A 22,028-nucleotide genomic window follows, 5' to 3' on the forward strand; every position below is an offset into this window, starting at 1 on the left:
GTTTTTACACTACCTACACTGAATCTAGCATGTATATATGGATTTTCCTATCTTAGGCATATTGATGTAATTCTACTGAGGCAGGATGACATGCCATACTCAAAAGAGGGTTATAAAAAAAAAAAAAGAAGAGTTAAAGTGATTTCATTAAACACAAGTGTAAGAAAATCACACAAATTACTAAATAAGGATGGCATAAATGAGGATGTGGTAGATTTAAGCCATTTGGTGAGATCAGTCTCAAAACTGGCTTATATAGTTAGAAAGTAAGTTACATGAGCCAAAATTTTTAGTCGGGTTACCAGCCTTTCTGTTCGGACACTTGAAAATATCCTGATTTTTATAAATGTGGATCTGATACCACTCACACTAATTTCAGCGGGAGACAAGAAAAAGCCAGAGTCACTTTTACTTGCGTGCATAAAGATAAAACCTAAGGGACTTCCTGGGTAATTGGGCTCAGTCCCCAAATTTGGACATGCAAGCCTCTGTTCTGGTTTACCAGAATATGCACTCACTCTCATCCGGTTAACAGTCATCTTCTGTTAACATACAAAAACTATTCTGACCATCGATGTCCTTGTTAAATGTATCTAGTTACTGAGTTATAGTCAACCCCCCCAAAAAATATTGAGGCTTCAGTTATTGAAGATCTGATCAGTATTCATATTTTACTGCGCCATAGCGAAAGGCCTTTGGTTGCACGTAATACAAAAAATTAGATTTCTTAGGACTTTGATATCTCTAATGGAATGGTCTTCTGAGCTGGGAACTTGAGCAGTAAATCAAGGAGAACAGGGAAGCAACTTAATGGAATTCCATTATTAATTATTTCATACTTTAACTGCATCCAGATGGCTCATCAGGATTAGAACCTCATTAAGTTGAGTACCATATAAAAACACAAGTATGCACAGTGACTGCCCCCAGTGCCAGTTCCATTACCCTTTCTGAAAAGGGAATGTTAACCTGAAAGCCAATCCGCAAATGTTTAAGTGGATTCGCTCCCATGTTTGCAGAAATGTGGCCTAATTGACTATAGATTGCAAAGCAAAGTATAAAAGGAAGGTCAAATGCAAGAAATACACACGTGTGTGTGTGCATGCACTGTATACCTTCTTCAGTTACTAGTTACCAAATTTAAAAAAAAAAATAATAAAAAATTATCAAACCCAGTATTTTTCCCCAATAGATATCCACTTTTTATATAAATCACTTTCCTCCGTTACATGTTTAGTTTCCTTAAATACACGTAGGAGTTGTTGATAGAAGCTTGGTTTTAAATTAGTCAAAGAATAGATTTGAGCTGTAATTTTTCCAAAATTGAACACATTAAAGCTTATTTTTCAAAAGTAGCATATATAGTTTGTGCTCAAGAGATAGAGCTGAAAACCAGTATGGATTTTCTGCAAGAGATGAAAGCTTTTAATTATATTTGATTTCAAATCTAGAAGCCCATTTCCATGCAATCATCTGTTGTAACAAAGCTGCTACTTCTCATTCTATCTTTTGTCCTCAGTTCCTGTGTAGTTCCGGCAAAAATGTCATCTATCAATGTACAAATGTTAAATCACCCCAGTCATGAAATATTAACAGAATGCATACAATTATGACTCCTAAATTGAAGTCTTTCTAGCTGCAATTTGTCACATCTACAATTGTACAATGTCATTAGTAGAGTAAAACTAGAAAACTATGAAATAGATATATTGGAAAAATAGCATTTCTAGAACATGCATTTAATACAGGTAAGCCCTGAAGCTGCTTCAGCTGAGGTCGACAGGAGTTCTTCCTTTGACATTAGTGGAAGCAAAATAATGACTTCTTAAATGTCTTGGTTCTCAGCAACAGATGAACAATGTAATAGCAGTTCGTAATTCCTTCATGCAAAGGTTTAGATTTTCTGGAGCAAAGTAGAATGAGCATGCTATTGATTATTTTCCAGACAGGCAATAATATATATTCAAAGTTTGAAAACAGTCTCCTGCAATCTGTACCTAGAACAGGTGCAGGTGGGTTTTTTGGTTGGTTTTTTCTGTTTTGTGTGGTGCTGTTTTTTTTTTTTTTTTTAGAAACTGAGATAGACAACGTTAGGGGAACAGATCCTGTGGACAGTCTGTGTGAGAAACAGGAGAAGTTCCCATGCCCACTAATTCCTCAAAAATAATAATAAAGTTTGCAAACTCAAATATTCAGCATAATTTTGAAATAATTTAAAACCTTAAAAAGTAAAGCATGGAGAAAAATTATTAAACGTGCACAGTTCTGTCACATATAATCCAGAACTTAAAAATACTGCAAGCAAGCCATATTTCTTGAACTTCATTACTAATCTATTCCAACAACACCCAAAGTAGTTTTATAATATTTTTAATCTCAAATAACTATTTCCTGTGAGCACCATGTTCCTCTCTGCTGCCTGTATTACCATTTTACATGCTACATACCTTGACATGGCCCTAGCAACCTGATCTAACTTTGAAATTACCCTGCTTTTAGCAGGAGGTTGGACTAGAGATCTCTGGGGGTCCCTTCAAGACTGTGTTTTTCTGTAATTCTATGATTTTTCTCATTTTCTCTGGAATTCTATGATTCTACAGCAAGTTTTTCTAACAGAAAAATGATGAATATTTGGAGTGTCCTTTCCACTACCCCTACCACAACAGCAGGTGCTTGTCTTTTCTTATGCTCTTATCTGATCACTTGTGGTAGCAGCCCAGACTGCCTGCTGATCTCATTTCATGCATACTTATCTCTCCTGATCTTCTCTTTCGGTCTTAGCCTCCTCATTTCTTTTGCTACACTATATAAATATGGTATCATCTCATGCCTTTAAAAAAACAAAACAAAACAGGTTATTAACTGATGTGCTTTTCTAACTGTTGCCCCTCTCAATGGTTAAGCTCAGTTTCCTTCCTGCAATTCTGTCATATGCTACTAAACCAGCATCTGCCTGCCTTTCATTCTGAGGAAGCCAGTATCTCATTTTGATCACAGACCTTAAGAACATGTTCTTAACCAGCCTCAAAACTGCTATTTTTACACTCATCTGTCTTGGGGCCATCTTCAATGAAGCCAACAGTGCTTTTTCCTTGTATTTGAACTCTGTCACCATCTTTGTCCTTTGCTTCCCTAATTGGTTTTTGTTTGGGTTTTTTTTGAGCAGATAATTTGGAAGAGCCTCCACTTTCTTCAGTTTCCTGTAGTGGTCTAAGCTTTTGGGCTTCAATTTCCTACTCTTTTGTCTCTGCAGTATGTCTGTTGGTGATTTATTCCACAAATACTGTTTTAGCTAGCATCTACATGTGAAAAACCTGCAGGGCTGCTTCTCCAGTCCAGACTAGACTCTAATTTTCCAAGCAAAAAAACTAATTATGCCTATTGACATCACCTTTTGGAGGTCTAGCCTATTTTAAACTTAATACATCCATACACAGAAAACATCTTTCCTTATTTTTCCACTTTCATAACATGTAATTCAAGGTAGGCAAAACCAGGGTCATTATCTTAAATTCTGATTTCTGAGTCCTCTCTTCTAAATTTCACTGATATTTCGCTAAATTTCTCATTGCTACCTGTAGGATACAGACAGCTTTACCTATTCACGTAATCTCTTGTAAGCTACCGGTATCACCTGTTGACGGCAACATTGTCTTCTCAGGCTTTGACAAAGCAATTTCACTGCTCTTACTCATTCAAAGTACTACCGCAAATGTAAATTCTTAAACATTATTTTGACTACGCCATCTCTTTTATTTAGTTTCTCCACTGGTGCTCTTTCACTGTGTCATCAGATGTACACATCAGACGTACACACCTCTTTAGAGGTCGTTCAGGACCTCTTTATCACTATTCACGTGGAGCCCATGACACTAGCTTTGATTGTTTATGTAAGAAGTTTTCAAACAAACCTTTGTCCATTCTCTCATTTTGGAGAAGAGGCCAATACAGTGGCAAAATCACCATCAGGAGGCTTGAGCAGGGCTCCGGAGAATTCAAGTGACTGATACTGTTAAACAGATAGCCACCTACACCAGCTTAAAGCTTGAACACGCTCCTGAATGAGGAGGGACTACTAAATCAGGTCAAACAGGAACAGAGTTTAGATGACATACAGGGCTGGTCAGGAATATAGATCCTTACACCTCCCCCATTACCCAGCCTCCAATTTTCACCCTCCAATCTCCTTTTCTCATAACACATACAGAATAAAAAAAAGACAGTATTTAAATTGATGGTGTGCTGAAACCATTGCTAATCAGCTAGACAAATATCGAGACTCCCATTTTACCTTTCCATCCATGTTTTTTTTGTCTTTTGTCTTAACTTGGATTATAACCACTCTGTGGGAAGTCCTTGTTTTTGTTCTGTGTTTGCACAATGTCTAGCCAGTGGGACGCTGGTCTGATTAAGCCTCGCAGGCACTCTGGTAACGCAAATTAAAAACAATACGGCCTTCTATTCCTGCTACTTCTACAGAGACTATTTGGCTGTGGGAAGCTGAATTCTATGGCTGCAAATGTACCAAGCGAACAATACACCAAATCCTAATCTCTGGTCTACTGCAAAACTATTAAAGGAATTGCAACAACATCACTGGGGACTTGAAAAGAGAGGCTAATTTAATTTTCATAGAACTGGAAAAGTAAATGCAAAGGAAAAAAACCAATTAACCTCCCTATACATGACTGTATTTCACATGACAGACATGGGACTTTGTGTGCCACTTTTCAGTGTTACTTTTTCATATGGGTAAAGCAAAAAATAGGCAAAAGGGACCCTTCTTACACTTTCTATCATTTTTCCTAATCCTTTATCTTCTCCTTTCCATCATTTAATTTTAACAAGTGAATGCCCACTACCAGAATATCATCAGGATTTTCAAGTTGATTAAACTTTATTTTAAACAACTTTAGTCTTTTACTCAAAAATTGAGAAAACACCATTCCTCATCCTTCTGTAAGAGCTTCTCTAAAGCTTCATCTTTTACTATGGCTAATACTATAGTTCTTTCATTTATCCAAAAGACAATCCACTGTCAATATACCTTGTAAACTTGAAGGTGAAAAATAGATTTTCTTGATGATCTACACTTCTAAAGGTTCTTCTAACTCAACCAATATGAAGAGTGGGGTAAAGACAGCATATTACATTTACAGTATTTTAAATTATAATACCTCAAACTATTCGTGCTGTTAAAAGCTAAAAGAATAGGGGAAAGATTATTCTTATGAGACTGAACAACTTCCTTTCATGAGTTTCAAGTCCTTTTTCTTCATTAACATAGAGAAAGGGAGGTTTTCCTTTTTTTTTTTTCCTGCCTTGATTTTAAAGAGCGAGATAAAAGTCTTCCTCCATTTAATTTGGGGAAAATAAAACACCACTTTTACTTCTGTATCAGAAGTTCAACAAAGCAGCTTTCTAGATAAACTATTTTGCCTCAGAGCTTTCTATTATGTCAAGTCCAAAGGTAAGACAAGTCATAACTTCTTTAGTCATATGCTGGGGCAGCTTCATATTTCCACACAACTGAGAATTTCTGACTATGAACGAAGAAATGAAGTTTCTGAAGAAAATTAAGGTGCACTGCTGGAATTGTGCAAAAGCTTGCAAAACTGACCATATTATCAGTGGTTACAGTTAGCTTAAGTTGTGCACTTATCTTAAATAGTTTTAATAAAAAAAAAAAGTTAGTAGCCTTTTACTGCTATATGGCACCCACTTCTGAAGGCACTTCTGTTAATGACTAAGAGGAGGTAGAATACTTTGCGTTTAGATTTTAAGCTGTGTGAAAGACAAGCCCTCCTATTTCCATAATGCAGATATCTTAGAGGGCCTAACCTTAGCAGGGAAAAAAACCTGTATGTTTCAGGAGTTCTGATTTGGTAAGAATTACAAATAGTTTCTCACACCCCTCCTCCCCCATCAAATTAGAAAAGACACTAAACAGTCCTATCCACACCCAAATTAATAGCCAAAAGCAGCAGAATGAACAGTACTGAGAAGCATATCCTATTTCACTCTTAGTCAGAAGAATGGTTATGTTGACATTTAGTCTTAATATAAAAGCTACACTAGAGGTATTAATCAAGATGCAAGAATTCCATTACCCCTCCAAAAATGTAGCATCTAAGAACAAACAAAACTAAATTCCTGAGCATCTTGCTATGCCTCAGGCAGCATCAGAAGGGTGCAAGTGTAATGAATTGGAGCCTGAAGGTAATTCTGTTCAACATCAGGCCTCTGATGTAACACTGACCATGACTTCAGACTGAGATGTACTTTTGGAGATACTGGATATACTGTTTTTTAGAACAGGAGCAGCATTCTACCAACTGCATTCTATTCATGCACTATGCCATTAAAAATATTTACTTAAATATGTGCATTTCCAAGAAAGAAACAGTGCTCTTCCTATAGCACAGACCCGCTGAAGTCTTACATTTAAAGGAAAGACAATTTAAAAAATTTATTGGAAACTTCTAAACAAAACAAACCAAAAATACAAAAACAAAATCTGGAAGAAACAGATGAAACAAGCTGCTCATATTAATAAGGCCTAAGGCAAATTCATATTGAAATATTTTCTTTGAAGATTAAGTATATGTTTCCATCATTTGAAGCAGCGTTGGCACACATCACCTTTCGACACAACCATTCTGAATCTTTATTGTTGTAAAATGAAGTCACCATATAGAGAGGGGGAAAAAAAGGAGGGGAATGGCTCTACTAATCGTGCAGTCACCTTTAAATTCTTGCTCAATAAGAATATTAAATGTCAGAAAGGAAGATAAAATGGAGGGTGGAAAGCACGATTTTTCTCTCATGTCATCTAATTTTTCTAACAATTCTAGAAAATACATGCTCAAAGTTCATTTTTAGAAAAGACATACATTTAAGTCTTGAAAAATTATTGTACTTGTGATTAAATCTAGATTATAAATTAACATATTTACCTCATTATATCAGAAAGATTGCCTCAGTATCAAGAATTGCTCGTTCTTGACTGATGCAGTATTTCATTATTGTATGGAAACAACTCATCAAAAATAGATTTGGGGAATAGGTTGGAGTTCAGTTGCAAACATTTGATCACCTTAATGATGGGTTTCCAGTTCAAGAATTGTCCATTCCCCTTGAGGGGACGAACAGTCTTCAGATGAAAAGCTTGCCACTGTAATGCTTGCTGAAGAATCATCAAGTGGAGACATTAGTTCAGTCCACCTACTGAATGTGTCAACTTGTGATGTACCCTGAGGATTCGAACCATCTCGTGCCAGAAACAGTGTCTGATTGATAAGACATTGTGCTAAGTTAAGGTCTTCAGGAACAGAGTTTTTGAAACCTATATTTGAGTCCTGCTCAGATAACAATTGCCTGAGAAGAGTCCAGTCCTGTTCTGCAAACTGCTGATCTTCAAAATCCACATCTAGAACTGCTGTTTCTGAATCCATCCTCTGCTCAATTGCTTCTCCAACATCCATCTCATATATTGGAGAAAGGGTTTTTGAAGGCCGATGCTCATACATGCAGGTTTGTGCCATTGTGTCATAATCATCTATGTCTCCTGAAATAATTCACAATACTGTACAATGTAAAAATTGTAGATGATCCTCCCCCTCAGGGCTGTGTAGAGCAAAATTTAACTCATTCAGGAAGGACAATCCAACCAGGTTAAAAAAGGGGGAATGGTTATACAAAATTGACAAAATTTGAGGCATTTATTTCCTATATAAAAAACAAAGTATGATTTATAAATTAAGTTAAAGCAGCAATCACCACTGGTAATTAACAATAACCTCCATAATTAAGTTTCTGATACAGAAAATGACAATGTAAATATACACTTAATGCACATGAAATTTCTCATTTACTACATAAATTAAATTTAGACCAGGAGGTGCATGGAGGGAATTAATAGAGAATGATTACTGAATGGTGACTCTTAAGCTATGTCAGCTTAGAAGAGAATTAAAAACAAAATTGTTTATCCACAGCTTATTTCTACACTGCACATGCAAGGGCAGCTGCAGGCAAGGGCAAGCAAACAGCAAACATAAAAAAAATAAAATAGTACAACTTTTAATGTCTTCTTGTTCTGTGATCTGGCTGAACATAGATCATCATGAGCATTTCATTACTCTTGAATACACAATAGTTGTAATCAACACTATTGTATATTTTTGATGCGATAAACAGACTGAATTATTGGTATAAAGAAGACAAAACACAAAACTAGACAAGTATTCATTTAGCTACGTGAAACAAGTTAGAACTTTTCTGTATATAAGCATTAGTTCTAAGTATAATCTCTCTTTAGGAAATAAGCTTTTACTGGTAAAATTTAGAATTTTAGACATCTCATAAGCTCTAAATCAGAATTCAAACCCGCTCCCACTGATGTATATGGCAAATATTCAGTTATATTCAGTGGAAGGAGGATCCAAATTTGTGTATAATATATAAATAAATAAATTACAACAATAATGCATATAGCTGTTCAGGTAAACAGTTCAGTGCGCTTTAATTAAGGTTATTACTGTAGTTATTGCACATCCCATTCAGACATACTATATGTTGTCAAGCAGACAAAACAAATACTAAGATTCCATCAAAAGCTGATGCTGTCAATGTTAGATTGGATCAAAAATAACTGAAGTACAGACAACTGCATCCAATCTTTCTTTTACCATTACACAAAATCTCTTTCCTTGTAGTCAAATTTCTCATTGAACAGCAGGGTATTGACGGATATTTCAAACAGACAAGCATTCTCTACCCAAGTGAAATACTTAAAAATATTTAAATTTAATATAGTTTCAGCCAAAATTACTTCAGTTCAGGATTCCAGACAAATTGCCAAAGCTTTCACTATTAATTTGTTTTTGAATGACTGAACGTTTCTATTTCTGTACATTACCTGGAAGTACATCAGTATTAGCGCATTCAGTAGCTGCTGGTTGACTGTCTCTCACTTGACCTTCCTGAGTCAGTATCTGATTCTTACTGGCTTCTATAGGTTTTGCAGAGCTGCTCTTTTGCCCATCAGAATTAGTTTCCCTCTGATGAAGATCCAAATGACATGGTCTTTCTTGAGATTTTGCATCACTGTCTAAATACTTATTGCACTGGTGAAATTCACTAGCAGCCTCATTCTTCATATTTACTTTTTGTTTTTCTCCTGGGCATGGACTAGCTGCTGAATCTGGGCAATCTTGTTCAGTCACTGAAGCACCTTGATTCTCCTTTCCTGGGATTCCAGTGCCATGAACATGTAGGAGAGAACTTTCACTTTTATCTGATCTATCGTCTCTATCCTTACGCTGTTTGCAATCCAGGATTCCATCTTCATTTTCCAGTGAGTATTCTGAATAAAAAGTCTTTCCATGGTGCTCTTGAGAAACACTGTCAAATACTTCTGAAGGAGTAAGAGAATCTATTGAATGCTGACGCGAAGTATGAGTTTCCACTCTATCGTCAGATCCCAATTCTTCGCATTCATCCACTGAAAGTAAAACAGACCGTTTGAAATTTTTAGTTTTAGAAAACTCTTGACTTGCAGTATCATTTTCGGTTGCATCTTCAAAAGCTAAATTATCAATTCCTTGGAACTGTTGAACAGGAACTTTTGATGGAGGGAAGTTTTCTGCAACATTCTCTGCTTCAGATCTGTCATCTTCTGTTTCATCAGCAGAAGAAGAAACTTGATCTGCTTCCTGAGTAAACTGTGCATTGCCAAAAGCAGAACTTTTGCTTTCCCTAGTATTGGTCCTTGCACTTTCCTGATGGGACCAAATTTCAGGTCTTTTTCTTGGTACTTCATCATCGCTCGTTGAATTAACACGGAAGAGATCAGAACCCTCTTTTTTCATTTTCACTTCTATTCTTAGGCTGCTGTCATAAATTTTTAATTCCTCAGGTGTACTTGTGTCACTGCTGCTTCTTCCAAGAAAATCGTGGCATAACATAGTGCTGCATTTAGAAATCCCTCTTTCATTGGATCCTTCATCATCCTGAGAGCCTCCAGCATCATAATCTTCTGATCTTGGTTTTATATCATCAGAGGATGTGGTGGCACTGCCAGTATCTGATTCAGGACTCTCTTTTGGATCTAGTGCACCAGTACTCCAGCGGTCCATGAAGGGAATTTCTGCATTTTCATGGTTTTCTGCCATTTCTGTAGGATCTATAGGCTCTGTGTAACTAGGTGAACATTTTTCTGTTATTTGTTCTGTGGAACATTCTGAAACATCATCTAAATCTGCTGTAACTGATTTGTATTCAGTCAAGGCTGATGTATCACACAGCTCGTCAGCTGTAAGAAATCCCTCCATATGAATCTGAGGAGACGATGCCTCATCCTCTTTACTGGTTCTGGAAAAACTTGGTAAAGCATTTTCACCATAGTTAGGACCTGTTTCGGAGTTTAATTTATCACTTTGTTCAGTACAGACTTTAGTTGCTTTTGAATGTTTCGCCAGTTCTCCTGAAGCAGTAGCCTTTTGGTTGGTTTCCTTGGAAAAGTCTGAGTGTCCATCACTGGAAGACTCTGCATGACAGTGAAATTCAGCTGCAATGTCATCTTTGTCTGCATCTTCAATCTGTTTAACTCCAGTCTGATCTCCACTGATTTGTCTTGCTTCCATTTCATTTTGCAGTGAAATGTGCACCTTAGAAATAGTTTTTTCTGTAATTAGAGGAGAGGAAGATTCGGATTGTATTTTATATTCCCCATTTTCAGAAGAATCTGATAATTTTTCTTTATTGGGGTGACAAGACGGCAGCAGTTTATTTTCGCTGCTACTTTCCATCACAGATTTTGAAGATTCACTTTGCTTTCCAGAAGAGCATTCATTATTGTCATGAAGCTGACCTGCCACAGCATCAGCCATGTTTTTTTCAAGTTTCTGCCCTGAACTTCTGTGCTCAGGGGCGTGCACATTCTTCTGGACAACAGGAGATTCACTCCTTGAATGTTTTTGGACAGAGGACTGAGATTTTAATACAGATTGCCCAGCTGGTTTTGGTTTTGGGTCTTTATTATTCATAATCTCAGCATGCTTTGATGGAGCTGGAGTTTTAGGTGATACTTTTGCAGTGGCTTTTGCTACAGGTGTTTGTGACTGCTTAACACTCTTCTTCTTGGCTGAAGGTTGTTTTTCAGGGAGTGTTGTCTGAACTAGATGTTGCAAAACATTTTTGTCTTCATTATGTTTTGGAGACATCCCTGATTTCAGTGAATTTGGTGATTCTCCCTGAGGTCCTAACAAACAGTAGAAAAAAAAAAGACTATAAAGATTGTATATACCAGTCAAAGTATATTCACCAAATTTATGCTAGTGTTTGTTTATGTTGACAAGCAAGTTACTCAACTTTTTATGTAACTAAAAGTTTTAAGGCCTGTTAAAGTATTAAGAATTGAGATCTTAAACAAATACTCGACAAAAATACCATCTTGCATTTACATGATATCTTTAAAACTAAAGCACTTTATAGACTATACATAAAGGAATTACTGCAGCCTGTAACCAAAGTAGTCATCACTGCAGTAGAAAGCAGCAGCTATCTAATCATGCATAGAAACACTGCACAGCAGCTTAGCACAGGAACTGATGAGTACTGTATTCAATTTATTCTATAGAGGAAATGAAAGTAGGCAGAAAATAATTACATCAGTTATAATGTGATTAGAATACCGGAATTAATATCCCTGCTCACTCAGAAAATACTGCAAGATCTTTAATGACCACAAATTGACAGGACCTGTGTTTTCTATATGCATTTAAGATAATATAACTTGAATATTCTTTCCCCTACCCAGTAAGTGCCAAGTCCAAATGGGATTAAAACGAGCCCCATCCTTAACACTTTGTATGTTTATAAAGCATGGTTTCCTCTCTGATCTACAATGTCATTTCCCACACTTGATATAAATAGCTATTGAAATCAAGTATTCATCTGTGGGGTAGGTCAGTATCAGCAGCGCTACCCCTAGGGGGGATCACCAAAAAACAGGAGAAAAAGCTAACAGTTCTTGAAGAAGTCTGCAGTCCAGATCTTTGATGCATATTATAAATTCTTGACCTACACAATTTCTTGAACTCATTCATGGTTCCAAGTACAGAAGTGCAGGGCATCAGCAAATAAAAGACGCTGCAAAGCAGATTAAACAAGCAGAAGAAAACACCAATTGGCAGTGAAGACCATCGTGTAGATATTTTGAAGTTGACAGACATTCATTTGCATTTTACGGTTTAGGATTGTCACCAAAAGTGAAATATGGAAAATAAACAGAATTGTTTGGAAGAGAGAGACAAAGCAGACAAAGGGCAGACTGTTTCATTGCTATAGGAAACTTTACCTTGGTTCTTGGGAGAATTGGTAGGTGTGTTTTGAGCCTTTTGCTGTGCTGCAGAATTGCTACTCACATTCCCTTTTTTCTTTAGAACAGTTTGTACATTTTGTTCATTACACACTTTTCCAGTTGATTTTTTTGTCAGACTGCAAAGAAATTACATCAATTATTTCCAAGCTTAAGATCCATCAAGATTTAATTATATTTAAACAAGTAATATATGGTATTAATATGTGCAAATATATGTAAACATTGACAATGCAACCTAAAAGGTATACTTTTAGAAAAAACCAATTCGCGTATATATAATATGTATACACACACAAATGACCCATTTCACAATTTCACAGTGCTTCAGCTGTCTTCCTGTCCAGTTTAATCTAAGCTATCCCAGAAATGATAAGTTTACACCACCTTGTGTAGTCATTAACTGTTCCAGTGTGCAGAACTCTGAATGACCTATAACAATTTTAAGATTATTAGCATGAAACAATCCATCACGAAAGCCAAACCAATTTTATCTTTACAGCAACGTTTCCAATAGCTAACTCAAAGTGTTTTGCTACTAACATACAAGAGACAACCATTCTCAGATTTAAAAAAAAAAAAACAAAAACACACATCTTGTCTTAACAGTAAGTTTAACAGTTCACCTGAAACTTTCAGAAACATACACACACATATATGTAAAGCAGCAGATCGATTTGTAACATACCTGCTTGTTGTGATATTAGCCTCAAGCTCAGTCTTTTTTTTTTTATTGGTGACTCCATTTGATGTCTTCACAGATGACTTTGTTTTCACTATTGTAAAGTAAAGTCAAAGTTAATTACAGGGGGAAACGCATTGCAAGTAAGTACTGAAAAATTTCTAATATACTAAGATCGGCTATTGAAAACAGCATAGATGCTAAACTTGTAAAACTTTTACCATTTTAGATGGCTAACTTGATCATAAAATTAAGTCAGTTAATAGAGGAGAAATGTAATATTCTTATCTCAAGATAATATTCATTTACAGGGGAAGAAGGTGGCTCTTATCAATCTATAGTAGATTTTTTTTAAAGCTTCCCAGGCTGGTTTTCAGTGTACGACCAGCCTGAGACAAATCAGAAGGGGACTTAAAAAAAAAAAAAAAATAAAAATTACCAGTCTGTTTTTTCCCTTCCTCGACCAATTTATCCTCTTTGGGTTCTTCTGTTTGTTCACTGGCAGTCTGGATATCTACGCTTGCGTTTGCTGACTTGCTGGAAGTTCCTGCCACAGTCACTAAGGAGGGAGATTCCTTCCCTGTAGGTTTTTTCAATGGTTTTGTTTTGATCTGCACACTTGAAGTTACTGTCAGCACTTTAGGTCTGGCACCTGCAATTTTTCCTTCATGGTTCTTTAGTCCTTTGCCACTTCCTGAATTTTTCTGTCCACCTGCAGATGATGTCTTTTCTATATCTTGCTTGGTAAGCATGCTTTCAGCCTTCACATTTCCATTATTTTCTATTTTTGTCTTTATAACAGCCCTAGCCTTTGGCGAAGCAGCTTTTTCCCCAGGTTTTGAATCCTTAGTAATCTTGGAAACTATTTTTTTGCCATCTTTCCCCTTCACATCCTCGTGCTTTGAAGCCTTATTAACAGTGTTTCTATTGGTGCTTGATGTATGTCCAGATGCTCCTAATCCATCAGATTTCATTTTATCCTGATTAGTGGAAGAATCTCCCCAGCAGTCTTTCTTGCTGTGTTCTGTCCAGGAAGTATTCCTTATGCTACCAGATTCAGTAATAGATTTGTTTAGCTAGGAAAAAAAAGCATCAGGAAAAAAAAAGACAACATTTATAACACCGAACTATCCACAGTCTTTCATTTCTGAAACACAGCTACTTTTTTTAGTAGTACATTAATCTAAAGCAACAAGAATCAGCATGGAAATAATTAAAATATATATATATATATTTTAGCTCAAGATTGTTGGCTTTCAAAGATATAAAAGTACCAGAAATAACTAGAGCACCTAGTAAATCTCATGTAAAATACTGCTCTATAGAGAGGATATAAAAATATTTAAGTAGAGTTTCACTTTTACTTTGGACAAATTACTCTGTAATATTTATTTTTATTATTGGTGTCTGCTGAAGTAAGAAAACTTTTGAGTCATATGTGCATATTTTCCTAAGAGCAATAAAGACTATGAATTGTTACAAAAATGAAAACAAAAATGTATTTGTAATACATGTGATGTTTTTAACCATTACCAACAGCATATCCACCAGCTAAGTGACAATATTTATTCTCCCTCTCAGGTAAAGATATGTACTGAAACATGGAGAGTGATTTGCATGAAATGGAATCTGTGTGATACCATCCTCATTGCAATGTCTCCAAGACCTTCAAATCATGTGAACCCCATACTGTTTTTCTACCAAATAGCAATGCAGTTTTGAGTGTGAGTCTCAGAAGAAGAGTTGTTGAGGGCACTAAAAAAAAAAATATTTTTTCAGGGCAGGGAGTGTAGTGGACTCAATGCTGTGGTGGCAGAGATTCATTAGCTCAGTAGCAAACCATTTGCTCTGGGAAACAGATCAGTTTCATTACATAGCAACAGGGGAATGTGAGATTCTGAACACAAATTCCTGTCTTTTATTTGAGCTTATCTGTTTGAAAATGTAGCAGAGCATAGGCTGAGTCCTAAGATGTTTCTGGTAATGGACATTACTGATTCTGCAGAAATAACAGTTCACCAAAAAACCCCCCAAATTTTTCAAAAGCAAGTTCCATTAAATAATATGACAAATTAATACTGTATTTAAAACAGATGATGAAAATAGTTTTGTTTGCAAGCTTCTGAGTATTTTTAATGTTTGGATACAAAAACTTTACCTGAGAACTAGTGAATACAGGTTTTTTGCCAAGTCTTCGGTCATCACCCTTGTCAAATGCAGCTGTAAAAGGAACAAGCAGTTTCTTTACTATTTAGCAGGAAAGAAGGGAGACAGAAAACAATCCAGCCTACTCCATAACATCATCTCAAACCAGAAAGCAGTTCTTTGGGTCCTGTAATTATTTCAGGAAGGCCAATTTTGATGACATGGCAAATGTGAAGTGGTACATGGTTATGTTCAGAACAAAAAACGTGGTATCTTTAATGAGGTCACATGGCCATAAGCAAGTTGTTTAACTCTTCTCTTTCCCCATTTCCAAAGTAAGACACACTTCTGTTTATCCAAGCTTAGCTCACTTAAAGCTTGCAGTGCACTGAGACCTTCGAAAGCATACACAATTTACAGAATAGAAACAACCTCAAATTTAGAGTACTAATGACTTAAGTGATGTACTGTAATTTAGAGAATATTTATTCACACTTGTTTTTCTACCAAATAGCAATGCAGTTTTGAGTGTGAGTCTCAGAAGAAGAGTTGTTGAGGGCACTAAAAAAAAAAAATATTTTTTCAGGGCAGGGAGTGTAGTGGACTCAATGCTGTGGTGGCAGAGATTCATTAGCTCAGTAGCAAACCATTTGCTCTGGGAAACAGATCAGTTTCATTACATAGCAACAGGGGAATGTGAGATTCTGAACACAAATTCCTGTCTTTTATTTGAGCTTATCTGTTTGAAAATGTAGCAGAGCATAGGCTGAGTCCTAAGATGTTTCTGGTAATGGACATTACTGATTCTGCAGAAATAACAGTTCACCAAAAAACCCCCCAAATTTTTCAAAAGCAAGTTCCATTAAATAATATGACAAATTAATACTGTATTTAAAACAGATGATGAAAATAGTTTTGTTTGCAAGCTTCTGAGTATTTTTAATGTTTGGATACAAAAACTTTACCTGAGAACTAGTGAATACAGGTTTTTTGCCAAGTCTTCGGTCATCACCCTTGTCAAATGCAGCTGTAAAAGGAACAAGCAGTTTCTTTACTATTTAGCAGGAAAGAAGGGAGACAGAAAACAATCCAGCCTACTCCATAACATCATCTCAAACCAGAAAGCAGTTCTTTGGGTCCTGTAATTATTTCAGGAAGGCCAATTTTGATGACATGGCAAATGTGAAGTGGTACATGGTTATGTTCAGAACAAAAAACGTGGTATCTTTAATGAGGTCACATGGCCATAAGCAAGTTGTTTAACTCTTCTCTTTCCCCATTTCCAAAGTAAGACACACTTCTGTTTATCCAAGCTTAGCTCACTTAAAGCTTGCAGTGCACTGAGACCTTCGAAAGCATACACAATTTACAGAATAGAAACAACCTCAAATTTAGAGTACTAATGACTTAAGTGATGTACTGTAATTTAGAGAATATTTATTCACACTATTTAAGGAAGCGATTAATTACATTAAATTACATCAGTTTTCAAAAGTAATAAAGTCAAAATATCTAAATGCACACAGAAAGATCATAGTGACTCTTTAGCTAGCATGCAGCGTAATGTCATGAGAGTGAGAGTTATCCCTGTGATTGTCATGTGGAATTTTCAGGCAGTGAATGGCTTTTTTTTTTTTTTTTTTTTTGATTGGTCTACTCTGGGAGGGAAGCATTTTTCGATAAAGCCTTTAAATCAATTGCTCTTGCAGAATACAAAAAGGATATTTATAGACACTGTACAGACCCAGAATCGATAAGCTTTCATTTTTGTTTGTATTAATGTTTCAGATGAAAAAAGGTTTTGCAGAAAATATATTAAAAGACTTAAGCATTCAGTGCCTCATGTTCTGACATACTATTTATACATATAAAAAATGTATCCATGTATAACACAAAGTCTGCTGAATTCTTATTGAAGATACTAACAATAATTTTTATATAGGTCTGTAAAAATCACACAAAAGATATGCTGAAAATGGCACCCCAGGGATCTAATCCTTTTTCTAAGAATGACTCTGCACATTAATACATACCAATATATTAAGACAAAATCCATATATACTTGTGCCTAAGAAAACACAAGACATGTTGTGAATGAAAAAACCCACAATATCATCTGTCTTCTTTTGGCATTTTTCCTCCTCTATTATAGCCTTCTAATTCTATATAGGTTAAAACCCTAGAAGATAAACCACCACCAGAAATCTTTTAAGATGAAAGTTGATTTAAGTTATCCTAGATATATTTCACCTGAAGACTAAAATTTGTCTACCAGTATTCTGTGATTGCTTTGCTTGTAATTAAAACCAGATAATTTATGCAAACATTTCAGCCTATCTGTTTATATATAAAATGTATGCTAGCTCCAAGTTATAATTCAATCTAAAAGAAAACAAAACAATTTCTGGCAAGATGGAGTTTGGACAACTAAGGCACACCTAGGACTAAAATATGTTTTTGTATTGAAAGCACCAGTGCAAAGCAGCCTAAACATTATTTATAATAAGGACTCGATCATCCTAAAAATAAAACATCACAAAACAAAAAGAAACCACCCTTGTTTTGAAAGCCAGCTCCTCAGCTTCTGAAGGATTTTATAAGCCAGCAAGAAATCACAAACCTGTTTTATACAGCGGCCGTGAGATGTTATTTGACTACATCCCTAAATCATGCTTAGAAAGACTGTCACTGCATCCTTCTCACAGCATGTAATTGTAGAATAAAATTTTCATCTATCTATAGGCATAAACAATTTTATAACTATCATATCCTGGCTACTAATGTCTTTAACAAAAAGGACACCCAAATGTTTATTTCTCCTTTGAATCAAAAGCGACTTGATTTTAGAGAAGTCTTCAACACATTCTTTTCTTTTACAACACTGTACTGCCAAAGCTAACATTCAGCCATAACCCGAACTCCATCATCAGTTCCGCACCCTCAGAATACTTGTGTACTTCAAAACAAAGAAACGTTCGGAACAAAAACTCCTTTTTGTTGGAAGTGCTGCCCGTTACAATTTTGCGAGAACACCAGGCAGCTCCTTCGGGGCTCCCTGCAGCAGCATACACAATATCACAATACCCATCAACTGTGAAGCCAGGCTCTCTGCATTTACTCACAGTGCACGAGATAAGCATTATGCAAGAGACAAGCCATATTTATACATTATGTAGAGAACGATAAAGGACAGAAACGGAATTCATAGAGCGGATAATCTGCTTTGTGCAAATTTAATTCATCCACAGTGCTTATCTCCTTAAAAATGAGACAGATAAGGTTTTTAATCCTACTGCAGTACTTTCAATAATTTAGAGTAGCTGTAAATAAGAATAGAAACAGTCTCCATGGTTTTCGTTCCTATTATATATGCACTCCTAAAAAGAAAAGCAGAGGAGACTTTCCACAGAAAATGACTTTGCTAGTTTCAAACATGGAAATCAGTAAGCATGCTATCACGCTCCTGTCCTAAAATACCACTTCAAAAAACCTAGAGCATCCCAAATTTTGCTTTAATTTCTTTCTGGCTCCACAACACCACCTTCATTTTATCTGCTAAACAGATTGCTAAAAAATTCTAATGCCATCTGATGCCAGACATACCTGCTTGTATTTTCTGTTGATGGTCTGGCCTCATCAGCTTCCAGCCTTCTGTGTGACGAACAGCATAAAAAGACTGAACCAGGAAGACCCAGAGCTTATCACGCAGAGCCTGGATCTTGCACGTAAAACCCTGTGTTCAAGTAACAAATCAGCAGCTGGCGAGGGGCATATTGTCATAGCAACCAGTCATTATTCCTTTCAGAATCTACTTACTCCCTAAGCTAGATCAATGATGTCATCACTTATATTTTATAATGGCCTGGTAGATGGAGATGCTGTTTTTGAAGGATTATTGCCCCCCACAGTAATTTTTACAATACTTTAAAACCAAGTCACTCCAAGGCATACTACAGCACTAGAAAACACCACATTGCTCTTTTTCCTTCCTTTTCTTTTTTTTTTTTTTTTTAAAAAAAAAAATGAACCCCATAATAGCTCTTTACTGTCAGCTGTGTCACAACAAGGTCAAATACTCCAGGGAAAAATAATGTATCTGATTAAATTTTCATTACTTTTACCAAGAAGATCTACAATAGCACCAGATTGCAGTAATTCATTTTGCATTTATTTCTTGTTCTTTGCTTGCAGCATCACTCTGGATTTTAATCAGTATGTCATACTATTAATGAATTAACCCCAGCATTACTGGCAACCACAGCTTAAATATTATTTAGATTGTGCAGATATACAGAGTATGTTACACACATGGAGACTGACACCACCCCCCAATCCAAAAAACACACACTATACTAAGAGGCAGTCCTTGCTTCAGAGGACAGTTTTGAACAAAAGCAAATGTAGCTATGACTCTTAGAAAAAGGGGGGGAAAGCTACATAAAGAGAATAAGCTCTCTTCCCTGTAAGTTTAAGGTAATGCAACATTTTGCTAAGTTTTTTCTCATCACAACTTTAAAATGACAGTAAAGACAACAGAGCAGTGGTGCCCATGAGACTTACATTCTCAGTAATACACAATAATTTTTTTTATTGCCATAGATAGGGTTTCTCTTTAAAACAAAAAAGTGTTACTATCCAGTAAACAAAAGCCAACGTTTTCTGCACTCCCAACAGGACCTTGGATTTGTGCAGATGCTTTTCTGTGTGACCCCAACTACAGGACCGAGCCACCTGAGCTCAAACCACATCATCTGATGTGCACCATTACATGAAACAATACCAGAATAGTTTTTGCTACAAACACTGCACATGGAAAAACCTACCATCTCCTTCACATTTGTGGAGTCCAACAACGTATCCACGGCTACAAGAAGAAAGCAGCTATTGTCATTACTAATACTTTTTTCAATTGCATTAAAAATTAGTTCTAGAAGGTCAGGTTTGCTGCTCATTGCCTGTGCCTGAGGAAACAACAAAAGACAGCCATTTAAAACAAAAGAGTGTACTTCATATGCAAAAGCATTACTGAGCAGAGCGGATCTGCTATCGCGCTGCGCAGGAGGTATTCCAAAGCTGAGCATCTTCCTTTGTATCCATTCCATAACCCCTCCCCAGGCCTCCAGCAAATCACCCTGAGGCCTCTCCCTAACCCAAATTTTAGGAACAAGCACAACATGATGAATTTACAGCCACACGCAACTCCAGATTCGAAGACAAAAAGTTTTAACTTCTCCCTATTTTTTTTTTAATCCTCTATACGAATTAAAAAAAAAAAAAAAAAAAAAAATCTTTCATGGGAGGAATGAACCAGCTAGGTGACTACGTATGTTCCCACCAGGACCTGCAACATTGAAACATTCTTGCAGCTCACAACAAAAATCCACAGAAGTTTGATAATGAGTATTAGCAGTAGACTCATTCTTGTAAGTACATGCTGTTGTTCTAGGGGTCCGAAAGCTTTTTCAAAGTTTAGGTATATACTTATCTCTTTGCAACACAGAAACTGTCCCATTAAATTCATTGGAACTTTTGCTTAACTGAGGCGTATAACCTGAAGGCAGTATCAACCCTGTCAAAGTATTAATATGCCTCAAAACAACACTGAAACATCCCCCCACCCTCCCAAAAAACCTAGCACTGCCTATTTTTTTTTAATTTTTTCCACAGAATAGTACTTTAAAGCAAAAGTTTAAGCTATTTTCATTATTTAGCAGCTTGAACTATCCAAAGTGTGATATAATTCAATTTATATGGAAGCATATAATTACTTGAGGGCACTTTTACCTGCAACAAAGTAGAGAAGCCTTCACTTTGTACTATGTGTAGGAAGTTTGCCACGATAAATGTTACGCATTCTTCTTGTAGCCTTGATGCCACGGCCACAGCTGCCTCTGTCCATTTGACTTGGGGAAGACTATTGATCAGCCGGTCACTCTCCATCAAAAGGAAAGCAGCATTCTTGTGGTTCTTAAAATAAAACCAGAAATTAGCCTGTTGCCAAGTAATGATCTCAACAATTGCTGCTCGTAAAATAGCTTCTGTTCACTTACTGCACACTTACACAAGGATCCAGTCATGTATTCATTTCCCTTCTTTAAATAAATTTGGATGTTGATAATTCCGAGTATTATACTGACCTTTGAAACTAAAGCAGAAAAAGAAAAATCTACTGCTGTTTTTTTGCCTGCTGAAGTTAGGCAGTAAAGGTCTTGGTAGCTTTTACTGTATTTTTTCCACTGTGTGTCATTACATACTGCAGTCCTAACAAAATAAGTCAAATGTTAACTGGAGAAACTGGATAGAGAATAGCCTTTTAGGTCACTGAAAGATGTAATAAATTTTTGTCTAAAATGGGTAAGTGAGAGTTTCAGGTGAGTGGGGATGGCCTGGCATTTGGCATACATAAATACCCAAGCATTTTCATAGTTCTGGATCCTTTTGCTTTACTGAAAGGAGTTGGACATCAAATGTTGGTCTTCCCAGATGGAGTTTTAACTGAACTTACCCTCTTTGCTGGCTAAAGTTTCTCTAAGAAACCTAACTGTTACGTTTATAGTTACATTTAAAACAAGCAGACAGATTTCCTAGTATTTATTCCCCTGGTCTGTGCCTGTGGTTCTTTCATACTTGTCTAAGCATTTGCATTGCCTCATCAGCGTGGTACCTGAGGGCAGCTTCTACTGCCTAACACATTGTTTAAAATGAACTTGCAATTTATTGGTACCCACGTCAGCATGGATTGAAAGCTCTACTCAACATGACCTAGCAGGTCGCTGATAAATTATGCAGTAAGATCAGTAATGCTGGAGAAAGCAACAA

At 36.3% G+C, this 22,028-nt stretch overlaps 1 protein-coding gene across 3 annotated transcripts; it reads right to left on the reverse strand.

The window, feature by feature from the left end:
- Positions 1–2,076: 2,076 nt before the first annotated feature.
- On the reverse strand, positions 2,077–21,293 carry BTBD8 (BTB domain containing 8). 3 transcript variants are annotated; one of them, XM_035896097.1, is made up of 10 exons: positions 20,994–21,293; positions 20,033–20,170; positions 18,813–18,942; positions 16,175–16,236; positions 13,504–14,140; positions 13,071–13,158; positions 12,770–12,814; positions 12,362–12,501; positions 8,921–11,263; positions 2,077–7,567 (listed from the first exon to the last, which is right to left on the reverse strand). In XM_035896097.1, exons 1-10 carry the CDS (start codon positions 21,147–21,149, stop codon positions 7,098–7,100), a joined length of 4,209 nt encoding a protein of 1,402 aa, XP_035751990.1. In that variant the 5' UTR covers positions 21,150–21,293; the 3' UTR covers positions 2,077–7,097. The 3 variants fall into 3 exon arrangements, with proteins under 3 accessions (XP_035751990.1, XP_009638914.1, XP_035751991.1); XM_009640619.2 differs by lacking the exon at positions 12,770–12,814; XM_035896098.1 differs by lacking the exons at positions 16,175–16,236; positions 18,813–18,942; positions 20,033–20,170; positions 20,994–21,293 and adding an exon at positions 14,705–14,785.
- Between the last annotated feature and the right edge of the window lie 735 nt (positions 21,294–22,028).

Source organism: Egretta garzetta, unplaced genomic scaffold (assembly GCF_000687185.1).
Source record: "Egretta garzetta isolate BGI_Z169 unplaced genomic scaffold, ASM68718v1 scaffold706, whole genome shotgun sequence".
NCBI classification, from domain to species: domain Eukaryota; kingdom Metazoa; phylum Chordata; class Aves; order Pelecaniformes; family Ardeidae; genus Egretta; species Egretta garzetta.